This window comes from Pristiophorus japonicus, unplaced genomic scaffold (assembly GCF_044704955.1).
Source record: "Pristiophorus japonicus isolate sPriJap1 unplaced genomic scaffold, sPriJap1.hap1 HAP1_SCAFFOLD_679, whole genome shotgun sequence".
Taxonomy (NCBI): Eukaryota; Metazoa; Chordata; class Chondrichthyes; family Pristiophoridae; genus Pristiophorus; species Pristiophorus japonicus.
The window spans coordinates 78589-104864 of NW_027254592.1; the positions used below are offsets into that span (position 1 = coordinate 78589).

The window sequence follows — 26276 nt, forward strand, 5'->3', positions numbered from 1 at the left end:
GGGCTGGTGTGTGACTGTGACTTGTGCCTGATCTGAATGAGGGCTGGTGTGTGAATGTGACTTGTGTATGATCTGAATGAGGACTGGTGTGTGAATGTGACTTGTGTCTGATCTGAATGAGGACTGGTGTGTGAATGTGACTTGTGTCTGATATGAAAGAGGACTGGTGTGTTAATGTGACTTGTGACTGATCTGAATGAGGGCTGGTGTGTGAATGTGACTTGTGTCTGATATGAATGAGGACTGGTGTGTTAATGTGACTTGTGTCTGATCTGAATGAGGGCTGGTGTGTGAATGTGACTTGTGTCTGATATGAATGAGGGCTGGTGTGTGAATGTGACTTGTGTCTGATCTGAATGACGGTTGGTGTGTGAATGTGACTTGTGTCTGATCTGAATGAGGGTTGGTGTGAATGTGACTTGTGCCTGATCTGAATGAGGGTTGGTGTGAATGTGACTTGTGCCTGATCTGAATGAGTGCTGTTGTGAATTTGACTTGTGCCTGATCTGAATGAGGACTGGTGTGTGAATGTGACTTGTGCCTGATCTGATTGAGGGCTGGTGTGAATGTGACTTGTGCCTGATCTGAATGAGGGCTGGTGTGTGAATGTGACTTGTGCCTGATCTGAAAGAGGGCTGGTGTGAATGTGACTTGTGCCTGATCTGAATGAGGGCTGGTGTGAATGTGACTTGTGCCTGATCTGAATGAGGGCTGGTGTGAATGTGACTTGTGCCTGATCTGAATGAGGGCTGGTGTGTGAATGTAACTTGTGTCTGATCTGAATGAGGGCTGGTGTGTGAATGTGACTTGTGTCTGATCTGAATGAGGACTGGTGTGTGAATGTGACTTGTGCCTGATCTGTATGAGGACTGGTGTGTGAATGTGACTTGTGCCTGATCTGTATGAGGACTGGTGTGTGAATGTGACTTGTGCCTGATCTGAATGAGGACTGGTGTGTGAATGTGACTTGTGCCTGATCTGAATGAGGACTGGTGTGTGAATGTGACTTGTGCCTGATCTGAATGAGGACTGGCGTGTGAATGTGACTTGTGTCTTATCTGAATGAGGGCTGGTGTGTAAATGTGACTTGTGCCTGATCTGAATGAGGGCTGGTGTGTGAATGTGACTTGTGTCTGATCTGAATGAGGGCTGGTGTGTGAATGTGACTTGTGCCTGATCTGAATGAGGGCTGGTGTGTGAATGTGACTTGTGCCTGATCTGAATGAGGGCTGGTGTGTGAATGTGACTTGTGCCTGATCTGAATGAGGGCTGGTGTGTGAATGTGACTTGTGCCTGATCTGTATGAGGACTGGTGTGTGAATGTGACTTGTGCCTGATCTGAATGAGGACTGGTGTGTGAATGTGACTTGTGCCTGATCTGAATGAGGACTGGTGTGTGAATGTGACTTGTGCCTGATCTGAATGAGGGTTGGTGTGAATGTGACTTGTGCCTGATCTGAATGAGGGTTGGTGTCTGAATGTGACTTGTGCCTGATCTGAATGAGGGTTGGTGTGAATGTGACTTGTGCCTGATCTAAATGAGGGTTGGTGTGTGAATGTTACTTGTGCCTGATCTGAATGAGGACTGGTGTGTGAATGTTACTTGTGTCTGATCTGAATGAGGACTGGTGTGTGAATGTTACTTGTGCCTGATCTGAATGAGGACTGGTGTGTGAATGTGACTTGTGCCTGATCTGAATGAGGGCTGGTGTGTGAATGTGACTTGTGCCTGATCTGAATGAGGACTGGTGTGTGAATGTTACTTGTGCCTGATCTGAATGAGGACTGGTGTGTGAATGTGACTTGTGCCTGATCTGAATGAGGACTGGTGTGTGAATGTTACTTGTGCCTGATCTGAATGAGGACTGGTGTGTGAATGTGACTTGTGCCTGATCTGAATGAGGGCTGGTGTGTGAATGTGACTTGTGACTGATCTGAATGAGGGTTGGTGTGAATGTGACTTGTGCCTGATCTGAATGAGGACTGGTGTGTGAATGTTACTTGTGCCTGATCTGAATGAGGGCTGGTGTGTGAATGTGACTTGTGACTGATCTGAATGAGGGTTGGTGTGAATGTGACTTGTGCCTGATCTGAATGAGGACTGGTGTGTGAATGTTACTTGTGCCTGATCTGAATGAGGACTGGTGTGTGAATGTGACTTGTGCCTGATCTGAATGAGGACTGGTGTGAATGTGACTTGTGCCTGATCTGAATGAGGACTGGTGTGTGAATGTGACTTGTGTTTGATCTGAATGAGGACTGGTGTGTGAATGTGACTTGTGTCTGATCTGAATGAGGACTGGTGTGAATGTGACTTGTGCCTGATCTGAATGAGGACTGGTGTGTGAATGTGACTTGTGCCTGATCTGAATGAGGACTGGTGTGTGAATGTGACTTGTGTCTGATCTGAATGAGGACTGGTGTGAATGTGACTTGTGCCTGATCTGAATGAGGACTGGTGTGAATGTGACTTGTGTCTGATCTGAATGAGGACTGGTGTGAATGTGACTTGTGTCTGATCTGAATGAGGACTGGTGTGTGAATGTGACTTGTGCCTGATCTGAATGAGGACTGGTGTGTGAATGTGACTTGTGTCTGATCTGAATGAGGACTGGTGTGTGAATGTGACTTGTGTCTGATTTGAATGAGGGTTGGTGTGAATGTGACTTGTGCCTGATCTGAATGAGGACTGGTGTGTGAATCTGACTTGTGCCTGATCTGAATGAGGACTGGTGTGTGAATGTGACTTGTGCCTGATCTGAATGAGGACTGGTGTGTGAATGTGACTTGTGCCTGATCTGAATGAGGGCTGGTGTGTGAATGTTACTTGTGACTGATCTGAATGAGGACTGGTGTGTGAATGTGACTTGTGACTGATCTGAATGAGGACTGGTGTGTAAATGTGACTTGTGCCTGATCTGAATGAGGACTGGTGTGTGAATGTGACTTGTGTCTGATCTGAATGAGGACTGGTGTGAATGTGACTTGTGTCTGATCTGAATGAGGACTGGTGTGTGAATGTGACTTGTGCCTGATCTGAATGAGGACTGGTGTGTGAATGTGACTTGTGCCTGATCTGAATGAGGGCTGGTGTGTGAATGTGACTTGTGACTGATCTGAATGAGGACTGGTGTGTGAATGTGACTTGTGTCTGATCTGAATGAGGACTGGTGTGAATGTGACTTGTGTCTGATCTGAATGAGGACTGGTGTGTGAATGTGACTTGTGCCTGATATGAATGAGGACTGGTGTGAATGTGACTTGTGCCTGATCTGAATGAGGGCTGGTGTGTGAATGTGACTTGTGCCTGATCTGAATGAGGACTGGTGTGAATGTGACTTGTGACTGATCTGAATGAGGATTGGTGTGAATGTGACTTGTGTCTGATCTGAATGAGGGCTGGTGTGTGAATGTGACTTGTGTCTGATCTGAATGAGGACTGGTGTGAATGTGACTTGTATCTGATCTGAATGAGGGCTGGTGTGTGAATGTGACTTGTGCCTGATCTGAATGAGGACTGGTGTGTGAATGTGACTTGTGTCTGATCTGAATGAGGACTGGTGTGAATGTGACTTGTGACTGATCTGAATGAGGGCTGGTGTGTGAATGTGTCTTGTGCCTGATCTGAATGAGGACTGGTGTGAATGTGACTTGTGCCTGATCTGAATGAGGGCTGGTGTGTGAATGTGACTTGTGCGTGATCTGAATGAGGACTGGTGTGAATGTGACTTGTGTCTGATCTGAATGAGGGTTGGTGTGAATGTGACTTGTGCCTGATCTGAATGAGGACTGGTGTGTGAATGTGACTTGTGCCTGATCTGAATGAGGACTGGTGTGTGAATGTGACTTGTGTCTGATCTGAATGAGGACTGGTGTGTGAATGTGACTTGTGTCTGATCTGAATGAGGGCTGGTGTGTGAATGTGACTTGTGCCTGATCTGAATGAGGGCTGGTGTGTGAATGTGACTTGTGCCTGATCTGAATGAGGGCTGGTGTGTGAATGTGACTTGTGCCTGATCTGAATGAGGGTTGGTGTGAATGTGACTTGTGCCTGATCTGAATGAGGACTGGTGTGTGAATGTGACTTGTGTCTGATCTGAATGAGGACTGGTGTGAATGTGACTTGTGTCTGATCTGAATGAGGACTGGTGTGTGAATGTGACTTGTGCCTGATCTGAATGAGGACTGGTGTGTGAATGTGACTTGTGTCTGATCTGAATGAGGACTGGTGTGTGAATGTGACTTGTGTCTGATTTGAATGAGGACTGGTGTGAATGTGACTTGTGCCTGATCTGAATGAGGACTGGTGTGTGAATGTGACTTGTGCCTGATCTGAATGAGGACTGGTGTGTGAATGTGACTTGTGTCTGATTTGAATGAGGACTGGTGTGAATGTGACTTGTGCCTGATCTGAATGAGGGCTGGTGTGTGAATGTGACTTGTGTCTGATTTGAATGAGGACTGGTGTGAATGTGACTTGTGCCTGATCTGAATGAGGACTGGTGTGTGAATGTGACTTGTGCCTGATCTGAATGAGGACTGGTGTATGAATGTGACTTGTGTCTGATCTGAATGAGGGTTGGTGTGAATGTGACTTGTGTCTGATCTGAATGAGGACTGGTGTGAATGTGACTTGTGACTGATCTGAATGAGGACTGGTGTGTGAATGTGACTTGTGCCTGATCTGAATGAGGGCTGGTGTGTGAATGTGACTTGTGCCTGATCTGAATGAGGGTTGGTGTGAATGTGACTTGTGTCTGATCTGAATGAGGACTGGTGTGTGAATGTGACTTGTGCCTGATCTGAATGAGGGCTGGTGTGTGAATGTGACTTGTGCCTGATCTGAATGAGGACTGGTGTGTGAATGTGACTTGTGTCTGATCTGAATGAGGGCTGGTGTGTGAATGTGACTTGTGTCTGATCTGAATGAGGACTGGTGTGAATGTGACTTGTGCCTGATCTGAATGAGGACTGGTGTGAATGTGACTTGTGTCTGATCTGAATGAGGACTGGTGTGAATGTGACTTGTGTCTGATCTGAATGAGGACTGGTGTGTGAATGTGACTTGTGCCTGATCTGAATGAGGACTGGTGTGAATGTGACTTGTGTCTGATCTGAATGAGGGCTGGTGTGAATGTGACTTGTGTCTGATCTGAATGAGGACTGGTGTGAATGTGACTTGTGTCTGATCTGAATGAGGACTGGTGTGAATGTGACTTGTGTCTGATCTGAATGAGGACTGGTGTGTGAATGTGACTTGTGTCTGATCTGAATGAGGACTGGTGTGTGAATGTGACTTGTGTCTGATTTGAATGAGGGTTGGTGTGAATGTGACTTGTGCCTGATCTGAATGAGGACTGGTGTGTGAATCTGACTTGTGCCTGATCTGAATGAGGACTGGTGTGTGAATGTGACTTGTGCCTGATCTGAATGAGGACTGGTGTGTGAATGTGACTTGTGCCTGATCTGAATGAGGGCTGGTGTGTGAATGTTACTTGTGACTGATCTGAATGAGGACTGGTGTGTGAATGTGACTTGTGACTGATCTGAATGAGGACTGGTGTGTAAATGTGACTTGTGCCTGATCTGAATGAGGACTGGTGTGTGAATGTGACTTGTGTCTGATCTGAATGAGGACTGGTGTGAATGTGACTTGTGTCTGATCTGAATGAGGACTGGTGTGTGAATGTGACTTGTGCCTGATCTGAATGAGGACTGGTGTGTGAATGTGACTTGTGCCTGATCTGAATGAGGGCTGGTGTGTGAATGTGACTTGTGCCTGATCTGAATGAGGACTGGTGTGTGAATGTGACTTGTGCCTGATCTGAATGAGGGCTGGTGTGTGAATGTGACTTGTGCCTGATCTGAATGAGGACTGGTGTGTGAATGTGACTTGTGTCTGATCTGAATGAGGGCTGGTGTGTGAATGTGACTTGTGTCTGATCTGAATGAGGACTGGTGTGAATGTGACTTGTGCCTGATCTGAATGAGGACTGGTGTGAATGTGACTTGTGTCTGATCTGAATGAGGACTGGTGTGAATGTGACTTGTGTCTGATCTGAATGAGGACTGGTGTGTGAATGTGACTTGTGCCTGATCTGAATGAGGACTGGTGTGAATGTGACTTGTGTCTGATCTGAATGAGGGCTGGTGTGTGAATGTGACTTGTGTCTGATCTGAATGAGGACTGGTGTGAATGTGACTTGTGTCTGATCTGAATGAGGACTGGTGTGAATGTGACTTGTGTCTGATCTGAATGAGGACTGGTGTGTGAATGTGACTTGTGTCTGATCTGAATGAGGACTGGTGTGTGAATGTGACTTGTGTCTGATTTGAATGAGGGTTGGTGTGAATGTGACTTGTGCCTGATCTGAATGAGGACTGGTGTGTGAATCTGACTTGTGCCTGATCTGAATGAGGACTGGTGTGTGAATGTGACTTGTGCCTGATCTGAATGAGGACTGGTGTGTGAATGTGACTTGTGCCTGATCTGAATGAGGGCTGGTGTGTGAATGTTACTTGTGACTGATCTGAATGAGGACTGGTGTGTGAATGTGACTTGTGACTGATCTGAATGAGGACTGGTGTGTAAATGTGACTTGTGCCTGATCTGAATGAGGACTGGTGTGTGAATGTGACTTGTGTCTGATCTGAATGAGGACTGGTGTGAATGTGACTTGTGTCTGATCTGAATGAGGACTGGTGTGTGAATGTGACTTGTGCCTGATCTGAATGAGGACTGGTGTGTGAATGTGACTTGTGCCTGATCTGAATGAGGGCTGGTGTGTGAATGTGACTTATGACTGATCTGAATGAGGACTGGTGTGTGAATGTGACTTGTGTCTGATCTGAATGAGGACTGGTGTGAATGTGACTTGTGTCTGATCTGAATGAGGACTGGTGTGTGAATGTGACTTGTGCCTGATATGAATGAGGACTGGTGTGAATGTGACTTGTGCCTGATCTGAATGAGGGCTGGTGTGTGAATGTGACTTGTGCCTGATCTGAATGAGGACTGGTGTGAATGTGACTTGTGACTGATCTGAATGAGTATTGGTGTGAATGTGACTTGTGTCTGATCTGAATGAGGGCTGGTGTGTGAATGTGACTTGTGTCTGATCTGAATGAGGATTGGTGTGAATGTGACTTGTGACTGATCTGAATGAGGATTGGTGTGAATGTGACTTGTGTCTGATCTGAATGAGGGCTGGTGTGTGAATGTGACTTGTGTCTGATCTGAAAGAGGACTGGTGTGAATGTGACTTGTATCTGATCTGAATGAGGGCTGGTGTGTGAATGTGACTTGTGCCTGATCTGAATGAGGACTGGTGTGTGAATGTGACTTGTGTCTGATCTGAATGAGGACTGGTGTGAATGTGACTTGTGACTGATCTGAATGAGGGCTGGTGTGTGAATGTGTCTTGTGCCTGATCTGAATGAGGACTGGTGTGAATGTGACTTGTGCCTGATCTGAATGAGGGCTGGTGTGTGAATGTGACTTGTGCGTGATCTGAATGAGGACTGGTGTGAATGTGACTTGTGTCTGATCTGAATGAGGGTTGGTGTGAATGTGACTTGTGCCTGATCTGAATGAGGACTGGTGTGTGAATGTGACTTGTGCCTGATCTGAATGAGGACTGGTGTGTGAATGTGACTTGTGTCTGATCTGAATGAGGACTGGTGTGTGAATGTGACTTGTGTCTGATCTGAATGAGGGCTGGTGTGTGAATGTGACTTGTGCCTGATCTGAATGAGGGCTGGTGTGTGAATGTGACTTGTGCCTGATCTGAATGAGGGCTGGTGTGTGAATGTGACTTGTGCCTGATCTGAATGAGGGTTGGTGTGAATGTGACTTGTGCCTGATCTGAATGAGGACTGGTGTGTGAATGTGACTTGTGTCTGATCTGAATGAGGACTGGTGTGAATGTGACTTGTGTCTGATCTGAATGAGGACTGGTGTGTGAATGTGACTTGTGCCTGATCTGAATGAGGACTGGTGTGTGAATGTGACTTGTGTCTGATCTGAATGAGGACTGGTGTGTGAATGTGACTTGTGTCTGATTTGAATGAGGACTGGTGTGAATGTGACTTGTGCCTGATCTGAATGAGGACTGGTGTGTGAATGTGACTTGTGCCTGATCTGAATGAGGACTGGTGTGTGAATGTGACTTGTGTCTGATTTGAATGAGGACTGGTGTGAATGTGACTTGTGCCTGATCTGAATGAGGGCTGGTGTGTGAATGTGACTTGTGTCTGATTTGAATGAGGACTGGTGTGAATGTGACTTGTGCCTGATCTGAATGAGGACTGGTGTGTGAATGTGACTTGTGCCTGATCTGAATGAGGACTGGTGTATGAATGTGACTTGTGTCTGATCTGAATGAGGGTTGGTGTGAATGTGACTTGTGTCTGATCTGAATGAGGACTGGTGTGAATGTGACTTGTGACTGATCTGAATGAGGACTGGTGTGTGAATGTGACTTGTGCCTGATCTGAATGAGGGCTGGTGTGTGAATGTGACTTGTGCCTGATCTGAATGAGGGTTGGTGTGAATGTGACTTGTGTCTGATCTGAATGAGGACTGGTGTGTGAATGTGACTTGTGCCTGATCTGAATGAGGGCTGGTGTGTGAATGTGACTTGTGCCTGATCTGAATGAGGACTGGTGTGTGAATGTGACTTGTGTCTGATCTGAATGAGGGCTGGTGTGTGAATGTGACTTGTGTCTGATCTGAATGAGGACTGGTGTGAATGTGACTTGTGCCTGATCTGAATGAGGACTGGTGTGAATGTGACTTGTGTCTGATCTGAATGAGGACTGGTGTGAATGTGACTTGTGTCTGATCTGAATGAGGACTGGTGTGTGAATGTGACTTGTGCCTGATCTGAATGAGGACTGGTGTGAATGTGACTTGTGTCTGATCTGAATGAGGGCTGGTGTGAATGTGACTTGTGTCTGATCTGAATGAGGACTGGTGTGAATGTGACTTGTGTCTGATCTGAATGAGGACTGGTGTGAATGTGACTTGTGTCTGATCTGAATGAGGACTGGTGTGTGAATGTGACTTGTGTCTGATCTGAATGAGGACTGGTGTGTGAATGTGACTTGTGTCTGATTTGAATGAGGGTTGGTGTGAATGTGACTTGTGCCTGATCTGAATGAGGACTGGTGTGTGAATCTGACTTGTGCCTGATCTGAATGAGGACTGGTGTGTGAATGTGACTTGTGCCTGATCTGAATGAGGACTGGTGTGTGAATGTGACTTGTGCCTGATCTGAATGAGGGCTGGTGTGTGAATGTTACTTGTGACTGATCTGAATGAGGACTGGTGTGTGAATGTGACTTGTGACTGATCTGAATGAGGACTGGTGTGTGAATGTGACTTGTGCCTGATCTGAATGAGGACTGGTGTGTGAATGTGACTTGTGTCTGATCTGAATGAGGACTGGTGTGAATGTGACTTGTGTCTGATCTGAATGAGGACTGGTGTGTGAATGTGACTTGTGCCTGATCTGAATGAGGACTGGTGTGTGAATGTGACTTGTGCCTGATCTGAATGAGGGCTGGTGTGTGAATGTGACTTGTGCCTGATCTGAATGAGGACTGGTGTGTGAATGTGACTTGTGCCTGATCTGAATGAGGGCTGGTGTGTGAATGTGACTTGTGCCTGATCTGAATGAGGACTGGTGTGTGAATGTGACTTGTGTCTGATCTGAATGAGGGCTGGTGTGTGAATGTGACTTGTGTCTGATCTGAATGAGGACTGGTGTGAATGTGACTTGTGCCTGATCTGAATGAGGACTGGTGTGAATGTGACTTGTGTCTGATCTGAATGAGGACTGGTGTGAATGTGACTTGTGTCTGATCTGAATGAGGACTGGTGTGTGAATGTGACTTGTGCCTGATCTGAATGAGGACTGGTGTGAATGTGACTTGTGTCTGATCTGAATGAGGGCTGGTGTGAATGTGACTTGTGTCTGATCTGAATGAGGACTGGTGTGAATGTGACTTGTGTCTGATCTGAATGAGGACTGGTGTGAATGTGACTTGTGTCTGATCTGAATGAGGACTGGTGTGTGAATGTGACTTGTGTCTGATCTGAATGAGGACTGGTGTGTGAATGTGACTTGTGTCTGATTTGAATGAGGGTTGGTGTGAATGTGACTTGTGCCTGATCTGAATGAGGACTGGTGTGTGAATCTGACTTGTGCCTGATCTGAATGAGGACTGGTGTGTGAATGTGACTTGTGCCTGATCTGAATGAGGACTGGTGTGTGAATGTGACTTGTGCCTGATCTGAATGAGGGCTGGTGTGTGAATGTTACTTGTGACTGATCTGAATGAGGACTGGTGTGTGAATGTGACTTGTGACTGATCTGAATGAGGACTGGTGTGTAAATGTGACTTGTGCCTGATCTGAATGAGGACTGGTGTGTGAATGTGACTTGTGTCTGATCTGAATGAGGACTGGTGTGAATGTGACTTGTGTCTGATCTGAATGAGGACTGGTGTGTGAATGTGACTTGTGCCTGATCTGAATGAGGACTGGTGTGTGAATGTGACTTGTGCCTGATCTGAATGAGGGCTGGTGTGTGAATGTGACTTATGACTGATCTGAATGAGGACTGGTGTGTGAATGTGACTTGTGTCTGATCTGAATGAGGACTGGTGTGAATGTGACTTGTGTCTGATCTGAATGAGGACTGGTGTGTGAATGTGACTTGTGCCTGATATGAATGAGGACTGGTGTGAATGTGACTTGTGCCTGATCTGAATGAGGGCTGGTGTGTGAATGTGACTTGTGCCTGATCTGAATGAGGACTGGTGTGAATGTGACTTGTGACTGATCTGAATGAGTATTGGTGTGAATGTGACTTGTGTCTGATCTGAATGAGGGCTGGTGTGTGAATGTGACTTGTGTCTGATCTGAATGAGGATTGGTGTGAATGTGACTTGTGTCTGATCTGAATGAGGGCTGGTGTGTGAATGTGACTTGTGTCTGATCTGAATGAGGACTGGTGTGAATGTGACTTGTATCTGATCTGAATGAGGGCTGGTGTGTGAATGTGACTTGTGCCTGATCTGAATGAGGACTGGTGTGTGAATGTGACTTGTGTCTGATCTGAATGAGGACTGGTGTGAATGTGACTTGTGACTGATCTGAATGAGGGCTGGTGTGTGAATGTGACTTGTGCCTGATCTGAATGAGGACTGGTGTGAATGTGACTTGTGTCTGATCTGAATGAGGGCTGGTGTGAATGTGACTTGTGCCTGATCTGAATGAGGACTGGTGTGAATGTGACTTGTGTCTGATCTGAATGAGGACTGGTGTGTGAATGTGACTTGTGTCTGATCTGAATGAGGACTGGTGTGTGAATGTGACTTGTGTCTGATTTGAATGAGGGTTGGTGTGAATGTGACTTGTGCCTGATCTGAATGAGGACTGGTGTGTGAATCTGACTTGTGCCTGATCTGAATGAGGACTGGTGTGTGAATGTGACTTGTGCCTGATCTGAATGAGGACTGGTGTGTGAATGTGACTTGTGCCTGATCTGAATGAGGGCTGGTGTGTGAATGTTACTTGTGACTGATCTGAATGAGGACTGGTGTGTGAATGTGACTTGTGACTGATCTGAATGAGGACTGGTGTGTAAATGTGACTTGTGCCTGATCTGAATGAGGACTGGTGTGTGAATGTGACTTGTGTCTGATCTGAATGAGGACTGGTGTGAATGTGACTTGTGTCTGATCTGAATGAGGACTGGTGTGTGAATGTGACTTGTGCCTGATCTGAATGAGGACTGGTGTGTGAATGTGACTTGTGCCTGATCTGAATGAGGGCTGGTGTGTGAATGTGACTTGTGACTGATCTGAATGAGGACTGGTGTGTGAATGTGACTTGTGTCTGATCTGAATGAGGACTGGTGTGAATGTGACTTGTGTCTGATCTGAATGAGGACTGGTGTGTGAATGTGACTTGTGCCTGATATGAATGAGGACTGGTGTGAATGTGACTTGTGCCTGATCTGAATGAGGGCTGGTGTGTGAATGTGACTTGTGCCTGATCTGAATGAGGACTGGTGTGAATGTGACTTGTGACTGATCTGAATGAGGATTGGTGTGAATGTGACTTGTGTCTGATCTGAATGAGGGCTGGTGTGTGAATGTGACTTGTGTCTGATCTGAATGAGGGCTGGTGTGTGAATGTGACTTGTGTCTGATCTGAATGAGGACTGGTGTGAATGTGACTTGTATCTGATCTGAATGAGGGCTGGTGTGTGAATGTGACTTGTGCCTGATCTGAATGAGGACTGGTGTGTGAATGTGACTTGTGTCTGATCTGAATGAGGACTGGTGTGTGAATGTGACTTGTGCCTGATCTGAATGAGGACTGGTGTGAATGTGACTTGTGTCTGATCTGAATGAGGGCTGGTGTGAATGTGACTTGTGTCTGATCTGAATGAGGGCTGGTGTGAATGTGACTTGTGCCTGATCTGAATGAGGACTGGTGTGAATGTGACTTGTGTCTGATCTGAATGAGGACTGGTGTGTGAATGTGACTTGTGTCTGATCTGAATGAGGACTGGTGTGTGAATGTGACTTGTGTCTGATTTGAATGAGGGTTGGTGTGAATGTGACTTGTGCCTGATCTGAATGAGGACTGGTGTGTGAATCTGACTTGTGCCTGATCTGAATGAGGACTGGTGTGTGAATGTGACTTGTGCCTGATCTGAATGAGGACTGGTGTGTGAATGTGACTTGTGCCTGATCTGAATGAGGGCTGGTGTGTGAATGTTACTTGTGACTGATCTGAATGAGGACTGGTGTGTGAATGTGACTTGTGACTGATCTGAATGAGGACTGGTGTGTAAATGTGACTTGTGCCTGATCTGAATGAGGACTGGTGTGTGAATGTGACTTGTGTCTGATCTGAATGAGGACTGGTGTGAATGTGACTTGTGTCTGATCTGAATGAGGACTGGTGTGTGAATGTGACTTGTGCCTGATCTGAATGAGGACTGGTGTGTGAATGTGACTTGTGCCTGATCTGAATGAGGGCTGGTGTGTGAATGTGACTTGTGACTGATCTGAATGAGGACTGGTGTGTGAATGTGACTTGTGTCTGATCTGAATGAGGACTGGTGTGAATGTGACTTGTGTCTGATCTGAATGAGGACTGGTGTGTGAATGTGACTTGTGCCTGATATGAATGAGGACTGGTGTGAATGTGACTTGTGCCTGATCTGAATGAGGGCTGGTGTGTGAATGTGACTTGTGCCTGATCTGAATGAGGACTGGTGTGAATGTGACTTGTGACTGATCTGAATGAGGATTGGTGTGAATGTGACTTGTGTCTGATCTGAATGAGGGCTGGTGTGTGAATGTGACTTGTGTCTGATCTGAATGAGGATTGGTGTGAATGTGACTTGTGTCTGATCTGAATGAGGGCTGGTGTGTGAATGTGACTTGTGTCTGATCTGAATGAGGACTGGTGTGAATGTGACTTGTATCTGATCTGAATGAGGGCTGGTGTGTGAATGTGACTTGTGCCTGATCTGAATGAGGACTGGTGTGTGAATGTGACTTGTGTCTGATCTGAATGAGGACTGGTGTGAATGTGACTTGTGACTGATCTGAATGAGGGCTGGTGTGTGAATGTGACTTGTGCCTGATCTGAATGAGGACTGGTGTGAATGTGACTTGTGCCTGATCTGAATGAGGGCTGGTGTGTGAATGTGACTTGTGCCTGATCTGAATGAGGACTGGTGTGAATGTGACTTGTGTCTGATCTGAATGAGGGTTGGTGTGAATGTGACTTGTGCCTGATCTGAATGAGGACTGGTGTGTGAATGTGACTTGTGCCTGATCTGAATGAGGACTGGTGTGTGAATGTGACTTGTGTCTGATCTGAATGAGGACTGGTGTGTGAATGTGACTTGTGTCTGATCTGAATGAGGGCTGGTGTGTGAATGTGACTTGTGCCTGATCTGAATGAGGGCTGGTGTGTGAATGTGACTTGTGCCTGATCTGAATGAGGGCTGGTGTGTGAATGTGACTTGTGCCTGATCTGAATGAGGGTTGGTGTGAATGTGACTTGTGCCTGATCTGAATGAGGACTGGTGTGTGAATGTGACTTGTGTCTGATCTGAATGAGGACTGGTGTGAATGTGACTTGTGTCTGATCTGAATGAGGACTGGTGTGTGAATGTGACTTGTGCCTGATCTGAATGAGGACTGGTGTGTGAATGTGACTTGTGTCTGATCTGAATGAGGACTGGTGTGTGAATGTGACTTGTGTCTGATTTGAATGAGGACTGGTGTGAATGTGACTTGTGCCTGATCTGAATGAGGACTGGTGTGTGAATGTGACTTGTGCCTGATCTGAATGAGGACTGGTGTGTGAATGTGACTTGTGTCTGATTTGAATGAGGACTGGTGTGAATGTGACTTGTGCCTGATCTGAATGAGGGCTGGTGTGTGAATGTGACTTGTGTCTGATTTGAATGAGGACTGGTGTGAATGTGACTTGTGCCTGATCTGAATGAGGACTGGTGTGTGAATGTGACTTGTGCCTGATCTGAATGAGGACTGGTGTGTGAATGTGACTTGTGTCTGATCTGAATGAGGGTTGGTGTGAATGTGACTTGTGTCTGATCTGAATGAGGACTGGTGTGAATGTGACTTGTGACTGATCTGAATGAGGACTGGTGTGTGAATGTGACTTGTGCCTGATCTGAATGAGGGCTGGTGTGTGAATGTGACTTGTGCCTGATCTGAATGAGGGTTGGTGTGAATGTGACTTGTGTCTGATCTGAATGAGGACTGGTGTGAATGTGACTTGTGTCTGATCTGAATGAGGACTGGTGTGAATGTGACTTGTGTCTGATCTGAATGAGGACTGGTGTGTGAATGTGACTTGTGCCTGATCTGAATGAGGACTGGTGTGAATGTGACTTGTGTCTGATCTGAATGAGGGCTGGTGTGAATGTGACTTGTGTCTGATCTGAATGAGGACTGGTGTGAATGTGACTTGTGTCTGATCTGAATGAGGGCTGTTGTGTGAATGTGACTTGTGTCTGATCTGAATGAGGGTTGGTGTGAATGTGACTTGTGTCTGATCTGAATGAGGGTTGGTGTGTGAATGTGACTTGTGCCTGATCTGAATGAGGGCTGGTGTGTGAATGTGACTTGTGTCTGATCTGAATGAGGACTGGTGTTTGAATGTGACTTGTGTCTGATCTGAATGAGGACTGGTGTGTGAATGTGACTTGTGTCTGATCTGAATGAGGACTGGTGTGTGAATGTGACTTGTGTCTGATCTGAATGAGGACTGGTGTGTGAATGTGACTTGTGCCTGATCTGAATGAGGACTGGTGTGTGAATGTGACTTGTCCTTGCCAGTCTGAGTGCGGTTTACTTCATCACAATGGGCCCTACACGACAGAGTGCAGCGGTGCCGTGCTTCTTTTGCTGGACTAATAATCCAGAGAAAGCAAGTTCAAATCTCACCATGAGCTGTTCGAGAATTTGAATTCAGAATTTTTTAGAATTTGGGAATCAAAAGCGAGCATCAGTAAAAGTGACGATGAAACTGCCAGATTGTCATAAAAACTCAACTGGTTCACGAATCTCCCTTTAGGGAAGGAAACCTGCTATCCTTACCCAGTCTGGGCCGTTATCTGACTCTAGTCTCACACCAACCTGGTTGAATCTTAACTGCCCCTCTGACAAGGCCGAACACGCCACTCAGTTATCAAACTGCCACAAAGAATATATAAGAACATAAGAAATAGGAACAGGAGAAGGCCATACGGCCCCTCGAGCCTGCTCCGCCATTCAATAAGATCATGGCTGATCCGATCATGGACTCGGGTCCACTTCCCTGCCCGCTCCCCATAACCCCTTATTCTCTTATTGGTTAAGAAACACTCTATTTCTGTCTTAAATTTATTCAATGTCCCAGCTTCCACAGCTCTCTGAGGCAGCAAATTCCATGAGAGAAGAAATTTATCCTCATCTCAGTTTTAAATGGGCGGCCCCTTATTCTAAGATTATGCCCCCTAGTTCTAGCTCAAGGGGCCGTATGGCCTATTCCTCCTATTTCTTATGTTCTTATATATTCTTTGTGGCAATTTGATAGCTGAGTGACGTGTTTGGCCTTGTCAGAGGGGTAGTTAAGATTCAACCACGTTGGTGAGAGACTAGAGTCAGATATCGGCCCAGACCGGGTAAGGATAGCAGGTTTCCTTCCCTAAAGGGACATCCGTGAACCAGTTGAGCATTTATGACAATCTGGCAGTTTCATCGTCACTTTTACTGATGCTCGCTTTTGATTCCCAGATTTTTTTAAATTCTGAATTCAAATTCAGAGGAAACATCCTCTCTGCATCCACCTTGTCAAGCCCCCTCATAATCTGATACGTTTCGATAAGATCACCTCTCATTCTTCTCAATTCCAATGAGTAGAGGCCCAACCCACTTGACCTTTCCTCATAAGTCAACCCCCTCATCTCCAGAAACAACCTAGTGAACCTTCTCTGAACTGCCTCCAAAGCAAGTATATCCTTTCATAAATATGCAAACCAAAACTGCACGCAGTATTCCAGGTGTGGCCTCACCAATACCCTGTATGTCCTGCAGTGGAACTGTGTGAGCTTATCGGAGGATGATTCCAGCCTGGGATGGCACATGGAGATTCGGAAGGTGGAGGATAGTAATGGGTTGGAGCTTATAGGTCAATGTTGCCTCTAATTATTATTTGAGGATGAGCAGTCCTTTTAAATTTGCTGCGCCATTTGCTGTGTCATTTCCAGCGGCAGGAGCTGGTGAGCGGCCTGCGTGGGACCGCACGATTGTCCGTGCCATTGAGGGAACTTTGGAGGCGATAAGTAGCCAAGAGGAAAGAGATGAAAGGTGGCGTGACTGGATGAGTTGAAACGGAGGAAACAGGAGTGAAGGGCCCCGAGCGTTTAGGGGGAAGAAGGAAATGGAAGTAATGGAATCGGGTCCGGAGCATGGGTATGGGCGCAGAGGGAATTCAGGTTACACAAGCGTGAATAGGTTGGACAAGGCATATCCTGCTTGTACACAGTGGATAGGGAGGAGGCAATATGAGAATGTTCACAGATAAAGTTTAAGCGCAGTGTAGAATACTAGATTTAACCCTGTTTAATTTGTTCCAGTACAATACTGTATTTTCCAAGTGTTGGGACTCTATTCTGTTCTCCACTGTCTAAACCAGTTTAGACAAACCTGCATGCTGTTGATGGTTGCCGTCTGTTACAGTACTATTCAGAGTTTTTAATAGATTTTGTTTTGAATTTCAATATAATTAAAGGTTCAATTTTAGCCAAGAGCCCTCAAGTCTGGTAGTCTCTGGCTGATGGGCTTGCTGAGTTCGGCAGCCTTATGCAACCTGTGCAGGTTGCCCGAGGAAAGCTGAGGTCGGTCTTTGCTGAGACCCTGCGATCGTTACTGAGGATATGAGAGGTTCGGGCCTTTCACCAACTGCGCTGGGTTCAAGGCCCACTGAGAGACTTCAACTCAAAAAAACATGCCGACATTCCAGTGAAGTGCTGAGGGAGAGCTGCACTGTCGGATGAGACGTTACACCGAGGCCCCATCTGCTCTCTCAGGTGGGAGTAAAAAGATCCCATGGCACTATTTCGAAGAAGAGCAAGGGAGTTCTCCCCAGTGTCCTGACCAAAATTTATCCCTCAGATTATCTGGTCGTTATCACATTGCTGTTTGTGGGAGCTTGCTGTGTGCAAATTGGCTGCTATGTTTCCTACATTACAACAGTGATGACATTGCATAAAGTACTTCATTGCCTGTAAAGCACTTTGAGATGTTCGGTGATCGTGAAAGGCGCTGTATAAAAACAAGTTGTTTTTACCTTTTTGTCAAGTCGTAGTGATTGGGTATCATTGCAATAACTGCTCCAATCAACCTAATGACTGAGATTCTTTGCAATGTAAGAAATAGGAATAGGAGTAGGCCATTCGGCCCTTCGAGCTTGCTCCATCATTCAGTAAGATCATGGCTGATCTTCTACCTCAACTCCACTTTCTCGCCCTATCCCCATGTTTCTTGATTCCCTTAGAATCCAAAAATCTATTGATCTCAGCCTTGAATATACTCGACGACTGAGCATCCACAGCCCTCTGGAGTAGAGAATTCCAAAGATTCACAACATGCTGAGGAGAAATTCCTCCTCATCTCAGTCCTAAATAGCCAACCCCTTATCCTGAGATTGTGACCTCTAGTTCTAGACTCTCCAGCCCGGGGAAACATGAAGGGTAGGTAAGGAACATTGAGCGAAGGGCTGTGTCTTTCTGATCAATGTATTTCTGTGTGCTGAAACCTAGCACAATAGAACCTGTTCTGAAACAGTGTTGTCAAACTTATAAGGACTATGTTTTTTAGTTGATGGGAAAACGGCTAACGGAAGAGCTTGTTTTATTAAGACTCCCTCAAATTCCTTTTCAGCTTCAGCCAAACAGTGCGTCAGGAAGTGGGGCCTTGGAGCATGACCCATCGTCGATCTACCTGCGTATCCCTGTGGGCGAAGCTGTGCCCGGACCTCTGCCACTCGGTGTGTCAGTCATCGATGCCTCGGTTGCCCTTTTCGGTGTGGTGTTTCCTCACGTCTCTTTCAAACATCGGTAAGCACTCTGCCGTTTATCGAAGCAGGTACTTGTGTACTTGGAATTTGGGAGTATGTAGGCTTGATGGGCCGGGTGCTCTTTTCCTGCCCACCGATTTCCTATCTTGGTAAATTGTAACCTACGAATGAGCACCAGCCTCGATCGTCTTGGCTCTTTGTGCAAGAGGAGTAGAAGGATGCACTTCCAAGATGTGCTTTTAAATTTCACTTCAGACAGGGAAGTCCATGGAGTACTTCCACGATTATTAAATATGCGGTCCCCACCACTTGCACCATCCACGCTGAGCATGGGCAGCCTCCTATATCAGGCAATTGGTGCTCACCATTTGCCAGTGCCACATGCGTCAATTACAACGGTGTCGCTTATACCGCATTTAGCACGTCAACTATTTTGGGCAGTTCACTCCCCCACACTGAGCAATGTAGTCACAAACTTCCTGTTTTTCCTTGTATTGCAGCGATGAAGCCTGTTTAATTTTTCTAAACATTTGCACAGATTCATTCACACATCTTCAGTGGATCTTTGGCAACCCTTCTTACTCATTGTATTGTGCAAGGCAGTTCCAATGGCTTCTGGATCCTACTCCTGGAAATCGGCACAACTATCTTAACGAATAACTATTATTGTAGCAATATACATTGCCCCACCCCTACAATCTGATCAGAGGAAGGTCAGCACAATGATTTATTGTTCAAATCAGTCATTATATTGCCGCCTTCACTCCTTGCTAGATAGTTAAGCTGCTGGTTTTATTCTGTTATTGAAATAAAAATACCTTTGGTTGTAAGTCCCCTGCTTTGAATTGGAAAGAGGCAGGATTTCACAAAGTCAAGGAGGAGATTGTGTCTGCTTAAAGAGTGGCATGGGGGGGGGGGTGCAAATCCCATTCACTCCAGTATTTACAGATCGGTGGTGTTTTGGGAGTGTGGGGGTGAAAGCTCGAAAGGTGTTGAGAGTTTTTGTGTCTTGCCAGCATCAGTGACCCCGTGCTGCACTTAAGGTCATGGGCACCTTGTTGAATTGGGGAACAATTTTTGGGCTTGTTTCTTTGAAAAAGAGGAGCCTTTGGCATAACTTAATAGAAGAGAGAAAGAACCTGCATTTATAATCACACCTTATCGCATCTTCAGGACATCATAAAGCCCTTCACAGGCATTGGAAGACTGTTAGACGAGCAAACATTTGGGTCATTTTCAAGATTGTGAAGAGAATTGACATAATTGTTCCTGGTAAAATGTTCAGTGTGGTGAAGGGGTTCAAACACGTCAAAAACAAGATAGTTACAGTTAAGAAAGGAAATCAAATGGAATTTCAGCCAAAGGGTAATAGGGATGTGCCATAGTGACCAGCAAGGGCAATAAAGCAGACAACAGAAATGGAAACAAGGGAATAAGATAGGTTTCTGGGGCGAGAGGTAATGAGGGCTTGTGAGAAGGTGGCTGGATGGGATCGATGGGTGAAACGTTTGAGCCTAAAGGTCTTCTCCGACTGCTGACATGTTGGCCATGGTCAAAAGGCTGATTTGTGTTGTGATGGAGATCTGATACCGCAGCTTCGAGTGCAGTGAAGAATGCTCTCCTGGAAGGACTGGTTTACAATATTGCAGAGAGGCAGGCAACGCAGAAACACAGGAGGAAACTTGGAGGTTAAGAAAAGACAGTGAGGGCAGGAGGAACAAACTGGGATGATTTTTGCATTTTTTTTATTGCCCCATCTCATTTCCATATCACACCTGATTATTTGGACAGGTGAGCCATGGTCACGAAGTCTCTGTTCTGTTGTGACTGAGATTGGAAACTTGCTGTGGGTGATACGGACCATCATAAACTTGCGTCCCTTACCAATTGCAGGTGCAGTGCTGCATTCTAGCATTCTAGGCCAATGTGAGCTGTGGTTAAATAAAACCACTGTGGAATCCCTCTCATTCATTTGTTGATCGTTTTAAATTCACCTGTAACTGTAAGACACCAGTCCCAAAGGTGCCACTTGTGATAACTTGCCGTGCCTCCACAGGCTCCAGATGTTGGATCATTTTGCCGAATGCATCAAGCAGGCAAAGGGAGTGCGTCAGCAGGCCGTACAGATCAACATCTTCACCGCTGTGCTCAGCGCACTGAAGGTAGGTTCTTTCATCGGGGTCCCGACAAGCTTTAAAAGAGTGTCCCCTTATGATATATTTGTCAGAGTTTAAGTAGAAAGAAAGAACTTGCATTTATATAGCGTCTTTCACAACCTCAGAACGTCCCCAAGTGCTTTACAGCCAATGAAGTGCTTTTTTGAAGTGCAGTCACTTGTGATGTCAGAAACGCACCAACCATTTTGTACACAGCAAGCTCCCACGAACAGCAATTAGGTAGCAACCAGATAATCTGTTTTAGTGATGTTGATTGAGGGATAAATATTGGCCAGGACACCAGGGAGAACTCTCCTGCTCTTCTTTGAATAGTGTCATGGGATCTTTTTCATCCACCTGAGAGAACAGATGGGACCTCGGTTTAAAGCCTCATCCAAAAGACTCCCTCAGCACTGCACAGGGGATGTCAGGCTGGATTATGTGCTCAAGCCTTAGGTGGGGCTTGAGCCCACGACGTTCTGACTCTGAGGCAAGAGTGCTACCCACTGAGCTCCAGCTGTCACCTGTCTGATTCCCAACACGGGTCTACACCTGGAGTTCAGTGCAGAGTGTGACGATTAGGATATTTCTACAGTATCCCTGCGGGACATTTCGTACATCGCAAGTCCGCTTTTATTACAATGACGATCGCTGACTGATGTACAGCCATAATTGTTTCCTGCCCTGTACATTTTTATCTATGGAAGCCAAGCAGCAGAGAGCACTGTTACTGAAGGTATCCTTCTCCTTTGCAGGGACTAGCGGAGAACAAGAGTACCCTGGGCCCTGATGAGGTGCGGAAGTCTGCACTGGCACTGGTTATGGGTGCTCTTGACAACCCCAATCCGATTTTGCGATGTGCCGCAGGTGAAGCTCTGGGGAGGATGGCGCAGGTGGTTGGAGAGGCCACCTTCATCGCCAGGATGGCACAGCACAGTTTTGACAAGTATGGCTTGATATGGCAGTGGAGCTTCAGTTATTGTCATTCCCAGTGTCTTGTCCCTTTTGCTCGTCTGCCAACTAACCTTACAGTTCCTTTCAACAGACCCCTTTATTTTTCGTCATTCATTGTCACTGTTTTACATAGAATTACATTAGAAAGAAAAGAAAGAAAGACTTGGATTTATATAGCGCCTTTCACGACCACCGGACGTCTCAAAGTGCTTTGCAGCCAATGAAGTATAGTCACTGTTGTAATGTGGGAAACGCAGCAGCCAACTTGCGCACAGCAAGCTCCCACAAACAGCAGTGTGACAATGACCAGATAACTTTTTTTTTACATAGAATGTACAGCACAGAAACAGGCCATTCGGCCCAACTACTTCACGCCGGTGTTTATGGTCCACACAAGCCTCCTCCCCCACCTCATCTCACCCTATCAGCTTATCCTTCTATTCCTTTCTCCCTCATGTTCTTATCTAGCTTCCCCTTAAATGCAACAATTCGGCCCAACAGGTCCATGCCGGTGTTTATGCTCCACTCCAACCTCCTCCCACCCCTCTTCATCTCACCCTGTCAGCATATCTTTCTATTCCTTTCTCCTCATCTGTTTATCCAGCTCCTCAAAAACATCTATGCTAATCGCCTCAACCACTCCCTGTGGTAGTGAGTTTCACATTCTCACCACTCTGGGTAAAGAGATTCCCCTGAATTCCCTGTTGGATTTATTAGTGCCCATCTTTTATTTATGGCCTCCAGTCTTGTATTTCCCCCCCCCCCCCCCCCCCCCCCCCCCCCCCCCCCCAACCACAAAACTGGAAACATTCTACCTATTTCATCCTCCACTTTACTCACTCTTTCCTCCACCCCTCTCCGTTCCAGGTAGGCATCGCTACATTTCATTGTGCAAATGTTCCCTGAATGGGATTTATTTATTCTGGTTATCAGTGGGAGGTTATTGCTGGTTCTTTCAAGATACCTATGACTTGTTAGAAACTGATTTTAAAAGTCATATAGATTTCCCAAGAGCACCACTGTGTTTGGAATTGAACAAAAATACTGGAACGTATTCATCCAGCACTATAACTTGCATTTATACAGCACCTGGAACACATGGTGCTTTACAGGAGCGTCATCAAGTAGAATTTGACACTGAGCCACATGAAATATTAGGGCATGTGACCAAAAGCCTGGTCAAAGAGGTTTTAAGGAGCATCTTAAAGGAGGAGCGAGAGGTGGGAGAGGTTTAGGGAGGGAATTCCAGAGCTTGGGGCCTCGGCAGCTGAAGGCACGGCTGCCAATGGTGGAATGATGAAAATCTGGGATGTGCAAGAGGCCAGAATTAGAGGATCCCAGAGATCGCGGAGTGTTGTCGGGCCTGGAGGAGGTTACAGATATCGGGAAGGGTGAGGCCGTGAAGGGATTTGAAGAGACGGGTGGGAATTTTAAAATTGAGCCAATGTCGGACCGGGAGCCAATGTAGGTCAGCGAACACAGGGTGGACAACAAAAGCATAAATTATGCGCTAAGCTGCAATGGCCACATCTCATTTATAGGAAGTATTCTCAAAGCAACCGTGCAATTGCAGTAATAATCACCGTAAAAACAACTTGCTTATTTCATTGTTAGATTTTATCTGTCGCTTGATGTCGGTGTCTGAGTCCATTGGCACTAAATAGTTAGGTTGAAAGGCTTTTTGAGTTTTTTTTCCTTGAGTATAGAAGATTAAAGGGTGATCTAATTGAGGTGTTTAAGATGATTGAAGGAGTTGATAGGGTAGATAGAGAGAAACTATTTCCTCTGGTGAGAGGAGTCCAGAACAAGGGGACATAACTTTTAAATTAGACCTCGGCTGTTAGGGCGTGATGTCAGGAAGCACTTCTTCACATAAAGGGTGGTGGGAATCTAGAACTCTTTCCACAAAAAGCTGTTGAGGGTGGGTGGGGGGGTCAATTGGAACTTTCAGAACTGAGATTGATAGATTTTTGTTGGGTAAGGGTATTAAGGGTTACAGAACCAAGGCGGGTAGATGGAGTTAAGATACAGATTAGCCCTGATGTAATTGAATAGTGGAACAGGCTCGAGGGGTTGAATGGCTTCTTCCTATTCCTGTGTTCCTTTAAAACAGGGCTCCATTTTGACCACTTTCTTTCTGTGTAATGATAACCATTTCTCTCATTCCACTCATCTGTTTAAATCTTGAATTCGGTGCATTTCTGGGACGTTATTTCCGTGAAGACAGAACCGAAGTATTTATTTAATTGTTCTGCCATTTCCTTGTTCCCCATTATAAATTCTCCCGTTTCTGACTATAAAGGACCTACATTTGTCTTCACTAATCTTTTTCTTTTTACATACTTGTAGAAACTTTTGCAGTCGGTTTTTATGTTCCTTGCAAGTTTATTCTATCCCCATGAACAGGAACTCTCTTCATATTGTTAGTACAGTCTTACCGAGGACAGGCAAAAGCTGGACAATGCAGTTCTGGTCTGAATGAACCAGCTTCATTTCAGAACTAGGCAAATTCTGTGTGCTGCTGGGTGTAGTTATTAGGTCTGTCAGAGTGTGTTTCCGAATGGATTTCTATTTTGATAGATTGAAATCTGCTCGAGATGTGGTGTCAAGGACGGGTCACTCACTTGCCCTTGGCTGCCTTCATCGATATGTTGGTGGCATCGGCTCCGGACAGCATCTGAAAACAAGTGTCAGCATCCTTTTGGCTCTCGCACAGGACGGTACATCCCCTGAAGTGCAGGTAAATCGCTCAGTCACAGTCTGAACTCCTGCTCTGTTGGTTCGCATTGTTCAGTGGCGGTGACGGGTTTGGACGTGTTTACATCTTTCAGACCTGGGCTCTTCACTCGCTGGCTCTGATTGTGGATTCGAGCGGTCCCATGTACCGTGGATACGTGGAGCCCACGCTGTCGCTCGTCCTGACGCTGCTGCTGACTGTGCCCCCGTCACACACGGAAGTGCACCAGTGTTTGGGCCGTTGCTTGGGAGCGCTGATCACCACTGTTGGACCAGAGCTTCAAGGTAAGGCGGCAGGGCATGTGGTGGGATGTAAAAGGCCAGGGCATCTGTTACTGGACATGGCTACATCTAACTTGACTTTTAACACAAAAGCAAAATATTGCGGATGCTGGAATCTGAAATAAAAACAGAAAATGCTGGAAATCTCAGTGGGTCAGGCAGCATCTGTGGAGCGAGAAACAGAGTTAACGGTTCAGGTCGCTGGCCCTTCATCAGAACCTGAAATGTTAACTCTATTTCTCTCTGCACAGATGTTGCCTGACCCGCTGAGATAACTACCTTTTAAAATGTTTTCTAGGAACTTGAAATGCTCCAATGCCATTAACTTGTGTGTTATATTGCACAGATCGCCGTCTCAGTTGTACGAAAAAGTTGGTTTCATAAGAGCAAAAAGCAGCTGTTCATCTTATCGATGGGGCTACAGGAGGCAACTATTTAATACCGTTATTGTAGCTCATTCTCTCCTGTAAGATTATCATGGATTAGTTGGTTTTTAGAATACTTGTTTTAATATCTTATAATCATCAGTATCTTCTTACCTTATCAGTAATGGATTTATAATTGTGTGTAAGAATTAAATATAAGTGCTGCAGTACAGCGGGACCTGGTGGTACTTGTGCATGAAACTCAAAAGGTTAGTATGCAGGTACAACAAGTGATCAGGAAGGCCAATGGAATCTTGGCCTTTATTGCAAAGGGGATGGAGTATAAAAGCAGGGAAGTCTTGCTACAGCTATACAGGGTATTGGTGAGGCCACACCTGGAATACTGAGTGCAGTTTTGGTTTCCGTATTTACGAAAGGGATACACTTGCTTTGGAGGCAGTTCAGAGAAGGTTCACTAAGTTGATTCCGGAGATGAGGGGGTTGACTTATGAGGAAAGGTTGAGTAGGTTGGGCTTCTAGTCATTGGAATTGAGAAGAATGAGAGGTGATCTTATCGAAATGTGTAGGATTATGAGGGGGCTTGACAAGGTGGATGCTGAGAGGATGTTTCCACTGATGGGGGAGACTAGAACTAGAGGGCGTGATCTTAGAATAAGGAGCTGCCCATATAAAACAGAGATGCGGAGAAATTTATTCTCTGAGGGTTGTAAATCTGTGGAATTCGCTGCCTCAGAGAACTGTGGAAGCTGGAACATTGAATACATTTAAGACAGAAATAGACCGTTTCTTAAACGATAAAGGGTTATGGAGAGCGAGCAGGGAAGTGGAGCTGAGTCCATGATCAGATCAGCCATGATCTTATTAAATGGCGGAGCAGGCCCGAGGGGCCTTATGGCCTACTCCTGCTCCTATTTCTTATGTTCTTATAAAAGTCTGTAATCACCAATTGTATACAATGATAACCTGAATTATATATGACATGTAACCCTTTTGCTTATAATTAAAAGTCTGTGAGTAAGCTGTAACCAGGCAGGCTGGGGTGAGAAAGAGGATTGCTTTAGGCGAAAGTTGGATATTAGCCAACATGGAGTGCAGCCAGCCTGGGAAGCAAAGCCGGGTATAGCTGCTGCTGTGTTG

General features: G+C 45.8%; 1 protein-coding gene across 2 annotated transcripts in view; it reads left to right on the forward strand.

The window, feature by feature from the left end:
- The window catches only part of heatr5b (HEAT repeat containing 5B), a 162877-nt gene that overhangs the window by 75274 nt on the left and 61327 nt on the right, over nt 1-26276 (forward strand). For both annotated transcript variants that reach the window (XM_070874109.1, XM_070874110.1), the window contains exons 15-19: nt 18490-18665; nt 20682-20787; nt 21537-21727; nt 24316-24475; nt 24567-24756. In XM_070874109.1, the coding sequence (XP_070730210.1) occupies nt 18490-18665; nt 20682-20787; nt 21537-21727; nt 24316-24475; nt 24567-24756 (823 nt within the window). The remainder of the gene's footprint in view (nt 1-18489; nt 18666-20681; nt 20788-21536; nt 21728-24315; nt 24476-24566; nt 24757-26276) is intronic.